The sequence below is a fragment of the Rhyacophila brunnea genome, unplaced genomic scaffold, assembly GCF_057557595.1.
Source record: "Rhyacophila brunnea isolate RB1 unplaced genomic scaffold, BYU_Rbru_1.0 scaffold_15, whole genome shotgun sequence".
Lineage (NCBI taxonomy): Eukaryota > Metazoa > Arthropoda > Insecta > Trichoptera > Rhyacophilidae > Rhyacophila > Rhyacophila brunnea.
Window position 1 is genome coordinate 20,750,981 of NW_028232806.1, and position 10,695 is coordinate 20,761,675.

A 10,695-nucleotide genomic window follows, 5' to 3' on the forward strand; every position below is an offset into this window, starting at 1 on the left:
CTAGTATACAACCCATATGAAGTTTCACGCAGAACAGCTATATTATTATTACTCGCATCGAAACGACGGGTTCATGACCTTACCCTACTCAGTGTAGCGAAACCTGCGACTCGAGCAGTCATCGGAAATTGGGTGAAGTCAGTACTCGCTGATGCAGGGGCACAGGAATCACCAGGCAGTAGGTACTCGATCAGCAGTCGCCTCCCTAAATTGGTTAGAGGATTACCCCATAGATGACATCCTGCAGAGAGGCAATTGGCGCCAGGAGGCTACCTTTAAAACATTTTACCAGAGACCGATAGACACACAGACTTCTACAGCGGGGGAACGAAATAATAATATTGACCTCTCTGTTCAGCCCGGTGCACTGAGTCTAAAAGCAAAGAATATATTATACCTAATTCCCATGTTAGGTTTCATCCATCCTATCTTGCAGGATCTATCTTGCTTTACCAGGTGATAACAAACAGATAGGTATCTCAAGGGACTTCAGAGTCAATAACGAATAATGAAATGAGTTTTACCTACCATTAAAACTCTTATTATTCTTGTTGACTCTGAAGTCCAGAGAACACCTACCTGGTTTCCTTGAGACATATCAAAATGAATAGCAGAGGCAAAAAAGGACGCCACCAACGGAAGCATCAGTCCTGCCAGCCTGCTAAACAAGATGAGCAACCAGAGAGATAAATAATCGGGAATAAAAGGGGGAAAAAAGGGCCAGCACAGAAGAACACAAGGCAGAAAATACGATCAACATCTCAAGGGACTTCAGAGTCAACAAGAATAATAAGAGTTTTAATGGTAGGTAAAACTCCTTTCATTATTATTATAATGTACCATTACTATAATATTATTATTTTTGCTATGGACGTCTTGGCTGCGATTTGCGGAAATATAGATCCATCCTCGTTTTCAGCTGGTATACCTACCTGGGTCCTAGTAATTTTTACAATTAATAATTTTATGAACTTCTAATGAATTAATTTTTATATTGCCATTGATTTCATAAAAAAAATATTTTTTGGTTGACCTGAAATACCTAGGATGGTATCAAAGAGATTGATGGTAACTATTATTTATTTATTATGAAACTATAGCAACGATATTCTTTTATTACAATTTTGTCTATGGCCATGATATATTTTATCTGGCAACCTGACAATCGCGCTGCACTAGTCTATAGTCTATGGTCCCGCTCTCAAACAAAATTTAAAATGTCAGACAGGGATTTACTATCGGATCAGGGTTTGCGACTTGATGGAAGAAGATCAACAGAATTGCGAAGAATCAAATGTAAACTTGGAGTATTCAATCAATCAGACGGAAGTGCATATCTCGAACAGGGAAATACAAAGGTTCTCGTCGCTGTTTACGGCCCCCATCAGGTATAGGTTATGTTTTCAAACATGGAAAAAATATTGTAAAGTTAATTTAATCAAATTGACATTATTTTATTCGTTAAAAGTTACTAAGCAGTCTCGTTTTTAGTGTAAGTTAATATGCCTCAAAGAATAATTATTTCTTGAGACATAAAAAGTAGTACCTACTCATTTTCTCAAATAATTTTGCCAAAAAATTAAATTTGTGTTTATATTTTCAGGCGTCTGGAAAAAACAAGGGTTCACAGGACAATGTCATTGTTAACTGCCAATATAGTATGGCCACATTTTCCACGGGTAAGCAAAAGTTGCTGATATCTTTTTCTACCTTTAATATTAGTCTTGATTCCAAAATAAAGATTTTAGGAAATCCTTCGTAAAGTCATACCACCGTACGCTTAATAGTCACCACAGCCATCTGAACGTGAGCCATATTATGTGGTTGCCATGAGTCTCTGTAAGATGCCATGACGCTAGGTCAAAGAAGCACTATATTATGTAAATATTGAAAATGCGACATTTCTATATAACAAACCTAAATTATATTTATTTTACACACCCAAATTAACTGTTTATTTGACATTGTGTTTTATAAATCAGTACTGCTTCGTGTTTTACAAAATAGTAATAGGAGATTTATTATGTACCTACAGAGGCTTATTCGATATTTTTAAATAAATATCTCCGTTTCAGGAAAAAACTATAATAGTAGAAAATTGATTATCTGGATTTGTATGCGATCTAGAGTTCTATATTATTATTCATTTAATTTAATAAAACGCAAATTTTTATAGTACCTTTTCCACTTAGAAAAATATCAGAATTTTAAGGAATACCTAATAAAGAAAACAAAGAGAATAATAAAGAAATTAAATTTTTAAAAATTATTACGTTTGTAATACATTCTGTAAGCTTAGTAAAGTAAATATTTTTACTATTTTTCGATTTCCGGATCTGTATCTGAACTATCTTCACCAACAATCATCAACAGTCAGGATAGTTAACATGTTTTTATAAATGATTCTGGTACTTTTCGAAAACAGATTTCAACAAACCCCTCCCATAGCGATGGCCACACATAGATGATGCTGTATTAAATTTGTTATTGAAGAACTTACAAAAAGAAATGCCCATCACGGTAGTTGTAATCTATTGTATTTTATTTCAGGTGAAAGAAAAAATAGACCCCGTGGGGACAAGAAGTCCCAAGAAATGTCCATTAATCTGAGACAGGCTCTTTCAGCAGCAATCAAAACTGAACTATATCCTTATTCCCAAATAGATATCTATGTGGAAGTTTTACAAGTAAGTACTTATACAGAAAGTTTGTTACTGTTCGGTTATACACAATACAGCGAAAAACACATTTTGAAAATAGCCGATAAACTGGATTATTTGTTAAGTTAACCTAACCAAACCTAACCTAACCTAAACTAACCCAAACTAACAAATAATCCAGTATATCGGGTATTTTCAAAATGCGTTTTCCGCTGTACTGTATTCCGTATAACCGAACAGTACTGAAAGTTTTTTTAAATATACATAATGCCAAAAGTTGGTAAGTCAATAATTTAGGTTAGAGTTAACAACGCATTATGTGTCTATATATAAATATGTATGCAAGAATTAAAATTCAACGTCATCCGATATATATAGAACAAGCACGTAAAACACAAAGAAATTAGCATTATGCCTGATTTTAAAGGCCACGTCAAACTTCAAATTGCAATTACTCCATAACATGATTTCGAGACTTATCAACTTTTGTACCTACTTTGATTATCTGAATCCCATTTATCTGATGTATATGGGTTTTTCAAAGAATGGTATGATTTTTGTTTATTACAGAATGGAATTCCCATATCTAGCATTTTTGATTAGGCAAATAGCTAGCAAGCTAAAATTACATCTGGCAACTAGCAACGTTTTTGATAGTAAGTATTTAAGTTTCACACAAGAAGCCTATCTTCAATAGACCAGGAACGGAGGGCTAGGAGACCTAGTTTGCGGTGATTAGACTAAGTATATAGAAAGTTAAGACACTGGAGGGCTTGCGGTAAACAAAGGGAATGGAGACGTTTCGTAGATTCGATAAGAACTGACATTGGGTAGTGGTGTCAATATCAAATGAATGAGAACCTAAGTTCCTATCAAAAATACTACATAGATTGTTTTAGAAAGTAATTTATACTACTCATGCGTTTTATGTATATTTTTTAATGTAAGTGAGTTTTTTTATCGATGGTGCAATGATGATGCACCATCAATGATGGTGCATCATGCAAATCTTTTCTGAATTTTTTAAATCTGCCATGCCATGACCACGAACATAACAAAAAACAACAGACCTAATTTTAATTTTGAGAGGAAGTTTTTTTTTGTCCTGTATAAGAAAGAAACAATGGAATTTGCATTTTTTCTCCAAGCTGACAAACGTTAGCTGTGCAGAAAATCTACCATTTTCTAGATAATTAAGTTTTTACTGCACATACATTTTACTCTTGTAGATATTTTTAATTATGAATTAATAATAATATTATTCTAACAATTCCCAGGCAGACGGAGGAAACTACTGTGCGTGTGTGAACGCTGCAACACTTGCCCTTGTAGATGCAGGGGTGCCACTACGAGAGTATGTTTGCGCTTGTACAGCTAGTCTTGCCAATGGCGATGTTGCCCTAGCGGATGTTTCACACTTAGAAGAGACCGTTGGAGGTGCCAACCTAACAGTCGCTGCACTCCCTACCAGTGGTGAGCAATGCATTTATTATACACATTCAAAATAGTTCATAATTTAATTTAATCGTACCGAAACTTATTACACACTGTGGCACCCCCGTATGGACCCCATTTGGGGATGTCTCTGTGTATCTGGAGACGCCCGAATCGGTATCAAACCCAACAAATAATAAAGCGCTGATTACGAAAATAAATAATAATAAAAGAGCCGAGCCGGCAATGCCGTAAATTTTGTTGACAGTTGGAGATGTTGCAACGTCACCTTCTTTCGCCAACGGCTCTCGTTGAAAAGCGAAAACACAAGATGGCGCAGGGAACGCTACAAACAGCTAAATCGCGAACACGCCAATTTCGTGCTCCGTAAAATTAAATTATTAAAAATGTAACTATTATATAATATTAACGTAAATATACCTTGTGATACACCCCTGTTACAGGCGGGCTTCTCCCGGTGTAAAATAATCATTTAGTAGCTCAATTCGAAACGTAACCCTGACCTCTAGAAACGGCTTCATAAAACATCTAATCTGATTCCTTGCTCAACCACGTAAGTATTTTTTTTATTTATAAGTAAGGGCCTTCGTCCGGTGTGTGAAAATCACATATTGGGCGGAGGTGTAATTAAGATAAATTTAATTTAATTTAAAAAGTATAAATGATGATGGATGAAAGCGATAATTTTAAGACTAAATATAAGTATTTAAATATAATAAATTTTGCCGCGCATTGTGCGTGAAATCCTCGCGCGCCGGCGCCAGGGTCAGGCTCGTGATTCGCCGAATCAAAGATCACGCGATAAAATTTGGCCAATCACGAGAGTCCTTTTTGCTGGACGGCGTCGGTACGCGAAATTTAAAAAGAAAAAAAAATTAGTAAGCGTCCCCTTTCCGACATATACGGACCTGCATAACTAATTGTAAAAACCTAAACATGTAAAGAAAGTGCAAAATATAAGCTAATACCAAGTTACACGAGACAGACGTGGTTTTATTTAATTCCACCCTCAAATATATCGTACTTTTCTTTTGTGAATCCGGGGTTCGATGGACACCTGAGCTAGCCGCTGGAACCCCGAGGATCTCAATGGCGCCTTGGCAACGTGAAGCTCGAAGAATCGCATGGATTCTTCCGAACCCGCGAAATAAAATTTACGCCCGCGAACGCTAAATAAAAGTTTATGATCCAGGAGCCGGAACAACCAAGAAATGGTTAACTAAAAAGTGGACTCCGACGTGACCCTTATCAAAGAAGAAGTGCTGTCTCCAACATCAAACCGGGAGAGCCCTCCTCTGGTGTTCGAAGACAGTCCACATACGGAGCTGACCGCGCCTAGCGTCGTGCTGGAGACCGTAGCACCAGCGCGTCTCCAGTACGACGAATGGCTGCACAAATCCCACCTATGGAGACCAGACACATCATCGACGGTATCCAGCGAGGAGGGCTCGTAGAGGCCACGGCCCACTCGCGACGAAAAACGGCGAGCAAAATGCCGATTTTCCTAGGGTATCACTAACATGTCGTGTACCCTAGTCGACCACGGGATGTTCGGTGAGGAGAGAAAAAGGAAACGCGAGGCCAGGGAGCCTCACAAGAGGGCTGAAAAGGCGCGCAAGCTGAAATGAATCGAAACTGTGCGGGCGCAGGCTCGACCACGAGGAGATGAAGCAGGACCAGTCGCCAACCCTCGAGTCAAGGGTGAACGCCGAGTTGCTGTTAGAAGTGAAATGTGTAGATTATACGAATAAAACATCCGGAAATTCTTCTAATTACGGATATAAAGTTAATTAAGGACAAACTTTCTGAGCCTTGTAATCTTAAGTTCATTAGTACGAAAAATGTACATTCTAGTTTTAAAAATAACGCTTCGCAAAGTGACGCCAATTCTTTCTGTTCAAATAAAGTAAATATGAATGAATTCGAAAACATTAACATTGAAAATCGCAAACAATTTTATAAACGGGAAAGAGGATATTCTACAGTAGCGCGAAACCTGTTTCAAAGTTACGCCGTGTTAATAATTTGAATCCAAAGAGAAACGAAGAAAATAGTATACGACCGTCACTATTATTTCTTTACAAATTACCAATCGTAAATTTAACACAGCGAAAACGGAATGGGAATAATACGGCATCACTCGATGAAGTGTATATTATAGTTGATAAGTGAAATTTTAATAATACGTTAAAATTAGGTAAGTATAAGAGGATGAAAGTAGAGATTGTATGCTTGTGAAAAAAAAAAAAATGAGTCAATAAGCCGTAATGAAAAAAAATAAAAATAATAATAATAATAAAACGTGAGAGGCACCGCAAATCGGCGCGGCGCGCCTTTGGAATAGGATGTCGGGCGCGTAAAACGAAACAACAATTTTTTTTTTAAATAAAATGGGTTTCACTAAAAATAAAGTTAATTACACAGTTTTAAGTGTACTGATTCAGAAATAAATATAATGAGAGGGTGGAATATTTCAATTTTTAATATCAATGTGATTTATACAGTCAATACAATGTTGCAAAATAATTATGGGTATTAGGGTAAAATATTAAAAGTGATAGTAAGTACCATAAGTACAATGGGAAGATTATAAAATTAGTAGCTATTTAATGTATGGGGTAGGAGTAATTAATAAAGTAAATTCGAATAAATTTAAAGTACAGGAAGTCTAATGAACGAATAAATTACTAAAGAAAGAAAAAGAATAAATACAGATGAAGACAATTTGGAAGCACAAAGGGAGCCACCTCTCGAAGTAAGCGCATCCAAAGGCAGCGTAGCCGAAAATTCATGATACCAAAGCTTGATGGTGTGGAGAGTGCGCACTCTCCTTTCTCGCGCAGGTTCATGGAGAGACTAGGGACGTGACGCCTGAAAGATATCGTGAAACAACAAGAGGTACCTCCGAAGTGTAACCATCTATAAAAAAAGGAAAGGGAAAAGGATACTTATTGTGAAAATCCATCCTAGTACCTGTGGGAAAGCCGTGCCGCCGTCAACGAGCCTGGCCGTTGTACCGCTATACGATGCCTTGCCCGCAGTAATAGGAACAGATGGAGACACAGTACCTGTCCATCTATGAGGTGATACTCCAGAGACCAGCAGATCAGTGGAAAACTTTTCACAGAAAGATATCCGCTGCTCGGAACGAGCCTGGCTCAATAGTAACGCCACTACCACGCCCTGGTTGCAAAGGCAGACGACGCCAAACGAGGTACGCTCCTATTGCACCAGAAGAAGAAAAACGTAGGTAACACGAAATAATAATTCCGAACGAGTGCCAAACGTCTACAAATGTAGCCTCTCGGAATACAAAAAAACTGGACAGCCCAAGAGTCGAAGACTATAGCTCCACGACCCCTCCGCTGACTAGTATAAAAGAACGAGAAGAATAACAAAAACATTACGAAAACAAAATAAACGCACGACATTACAGGAGAAAAATAAAATAATAATAAATTATGACAAATGATAATAAGAAAGGAAAATAAATCAAACTCTGACTTATTCAGGAGCATTGCTTTGAGCAGGAAAATAGTAATTAAAATAAATATAGAAACAATACGTAAAGTTAGTTGTTTTTTTTTTTTTTTTGTTAAAATTGTTAGATTGTAGTTGAATTTTTTTTATAAACTGTTATCATGCCATGTACTTAACGGATGAACAAGGAATTGGATGGGTGGCCGATGAGATCAGGGCGTACCTTTCGACTTTAATCCAGATGGGGCGAATTGATACACCCCTGTTACAGGCGGGCTTCTCCCGGTGTAAAATAATCATTTAGTAGCTCAATTCGAAACGTAACCCTGACCTCTAGAAACGGCTTCATAAAACATCTAATCTGATTCCTTGCTCAACCACGTAAGTATTTTTTTTATTTATAAGTAAGGGCCTTCGTCCGGTGTGTGAAAATCACATATTGGGCGGAGGTGTAATTAAGATAAATTTAATTTAATTTAAAAAGTATAAATGATGATGGATGAAAGCGATAATTTTAAGACTAAATATAAGTATTTAAATATAATAAATTTTGCCGCGCATTGTGCGTGAAATCCTCGCGCGCCTGCGCCAGGGTCAGGCTCGTGATTCGCTGAATCAAAGATCACGCGATAAAATTTGGCCAATCACGAGAGTCCTTTTTGCTGGACGGCGTCGGTACGCGAAATTTAAAAAGAAAAAAAATTAGTAAGCGTCCCCTTTCCGACATATACGGACCTGCGTAACTAATTGTAAAAACCTAAACATGTAAAGAAAGTGCAAAATATAAGCTAATACCAAGTTACACGAGACAGACGTGGTTTTATTTAATTCCACCCTCAAATATATCGTATTTTTTTTTGTGAATCCGGGGTTCGATGGACACCTGAGCTAGCCGCTCGAACCCTGGGGATCTCACTTGCCATTTCCAAAACAATTCCGGTGTGTTATTGTTCACTTCCACATCCCGAATCCAGACGAAAAACCAGACAACAAAATAAAAGTGACAGTTTGCTATTCACATTCAAAATGGAGGGAAGTGATAACACTTACTTATTTCCTTCAGCGTCTTACATTCCAACCTTGGAGCAATGGAGAAACACAATGTCTTGCCATTTCCCACGACCTAGTGCCAAGCCTCTGCAACTTATCACATATACATTGCAGCACTTAAATCACTTTTCTAGCACATTCGAATGACAATGGAAGGTCTGCTGCACCTTTTTTTACACACATTTACTGTATTATTTTCTTGAATCTGTCGGTAAACTAATTATTAATTAAGTAGCACAAAGACATGCCACTTCACTCAATCTATCGCAACGTCTCGTAACTCCTGATATATGAGACCTGCAGTGCGTAGATCGTTTTTATTGCACCACTGTAGGGTGACCGAGGGTCGGCCATGACGACGACGGAATCCTTGACTCTGTGCCACAGGGTTACTTTCTTTTATGGCATCCGGAACAAGATCCGGTCCAAGCCGCGTGAAGCGTTTACTTCATGACTTCTTGAATTACCGAGTGCTGATACACCGGCTCAAACTCGAGTATTTGTAATGCATTCGTACTAATGTACCATGTCTTTTTTTTCAACTATGTCCGATCCTAATAAGATCATATGGGCTTCCACAGAGTGGAGGTTTGTATTAACAGAATTGTGTTTTTACGAGAAATGGATGTCAGCCACTTGCTCAACCTATTAGATCCATACTCTGACTCTTGTTTCTCTGTTGTTACTCTGGTTTTGAAGCTGGGACTAGTTATACAAGAGTATCAATAGCATTATGGCAATGAACATAGGAGAAGAATAATAAAGATACATTATTATTAATCATTTTCAAAATAAAACATTTTTTCTTGTATCACTGATATCGTTAATGTTTTATCCTTTATTTTCAGGAAGCATAGCTTTACTGTCTATGTCCCAGAGATTCCACATAGATCATTTACCCAAAGTTTTGGAAACGGCACTCCAAGGCTGTAGAGATATTCAAGTAAGCTATTAGTAATTGCTACTTTCATTGAGAAAAAAATTAAATCTATTACCTATTAGTTTTATATTACAACCTTTTTTAATATTTGGAATATCCATCTTGGGAAAATCCGTCAAACCTTTTCTTTAAAAAGTTAGAAAATAAGCATTTACGGGTATTTTTACTATTATAGGTTTGAGTCACCACTACAAATGTTTTTAAATGTACCATATAGATGGCATTAACAAACCCATTTAAAGATCTAGAAATTAACAAAAATGTGATTTTAAAATAATTTGTTTTGAAATTTCAGGCAATATTAGATCGGGCGGTGAGAGCCCATTTAGCTGAAGTTGGATCCTCAATTGGTTGGGGAATGCAGTCTTCGTTAACTGCCTAATAACTATATTACAAAAATGTAGGCTTTATCAATTCATTTGTTTTATATCAATATTATTAACTTTGTATATTAAATATTTTTAAAAGAAATTTGCATTTTTTTATGTAAAATGTTTTTCTAATAATATTGGTTTTACCTACCCATCAAAATGTATCTTATTCTGGATGTCAGTAGAGTTGAGTATAAACTACAATATATTGTAAGTGTTGCCATAACTGTGAGAGGAAATAGTAAGTGTTTTTATTAACAGCCATTTAACAAAACGTATGAAAGAGAGAATTAAAAGATAATTCATCGTTATATTAAAAAATAATTTGTTTTGATCGCCACGGGGTCAAAAAAGACATACCTTTGAGTTATTCAGGGCTAGTGGGCTCACGAGTACAGTGTATTTTCCTATATTGGGTGACAGGCATGGCCCTTTTATAATATGTTACTGCCTACAACTTGGCATGAGAATATTCCTTCAACTGTAGCTAGTAACTGAAGATAAGCATGGCTTGCAAAATAAAAGTTTATGTATCTACTATGTCACAACATGCAAACTCACTAATAAGATTTTGCAGTATGACTAATTGACGTAGGCAACCTTATTAGGCTTGTTATGGTGAGACAGATGATTGACGAGGTGGCTGGTCCGACTGAGTGAGCCAAGCGCTCACACGAGAGGTAGGGGGTTTCGGGTATGAAAATTACCGCCTGGCTTCCAGTAAACAGACTTGTACTGA

General features: G+C 37.0%; 1 protein-coding gene across 1 annotated transcript; it reads left to right on the plus strand.

The window, feature by feature from the left end:
* Nucleotides 1-1,178: 1,178 nt before the first annotated feature.
* Nucleotides 1,179-10,056, plus strand: Ski6 (exosome complex component Ski6). Its single transcript, XM_085942847.1, has 6 exons — nt 1,179-1,388; nt 1,604-1,679; nt 2,551-2,687; nt 3,938-4,133; nt 9,494-9,588; nt 9,881-10,056. The coding sequence occupies exons 1-6, from the start codon at nt 1,218-1,220 to the stop codon at nt 9,965-9,967; spliced, it is 762 nt and encodes a 253-aa protein (XP_085798973.1). The 5' UTR covers nt 1,179-1,217; the 3' UTR covers nt 9,968-10,056.
* The last annotated feature ends 639 nt before the right edge of the window (nt 10,057-10,695 follow it).

Excerpts from the sequence above, each read along its gene's own strand:
- Ski6 (XM_085942847.1), top strand. The coding sequence starts at position 1,218 with ATGTCAGACAGGGATTTACTATCGGATCAGGGTTTGCGACTTGATGGA. Across the intron at positions 1,680-2,550 it reads TATGGCCACATTTTCCACGG|GTGAAAGAAAAAATAGACCC; the intron begins GTAAGCAAAAGT and ends ATTTTATTTCAG. Across the intron at positions 2,688-3,937 it reads TCTATGTGGAAGTTTTACAA|GCAGACGGAGGAAACTACTG; the intron begins GTAAGTACTTAT and ends AACAATTCCCAG.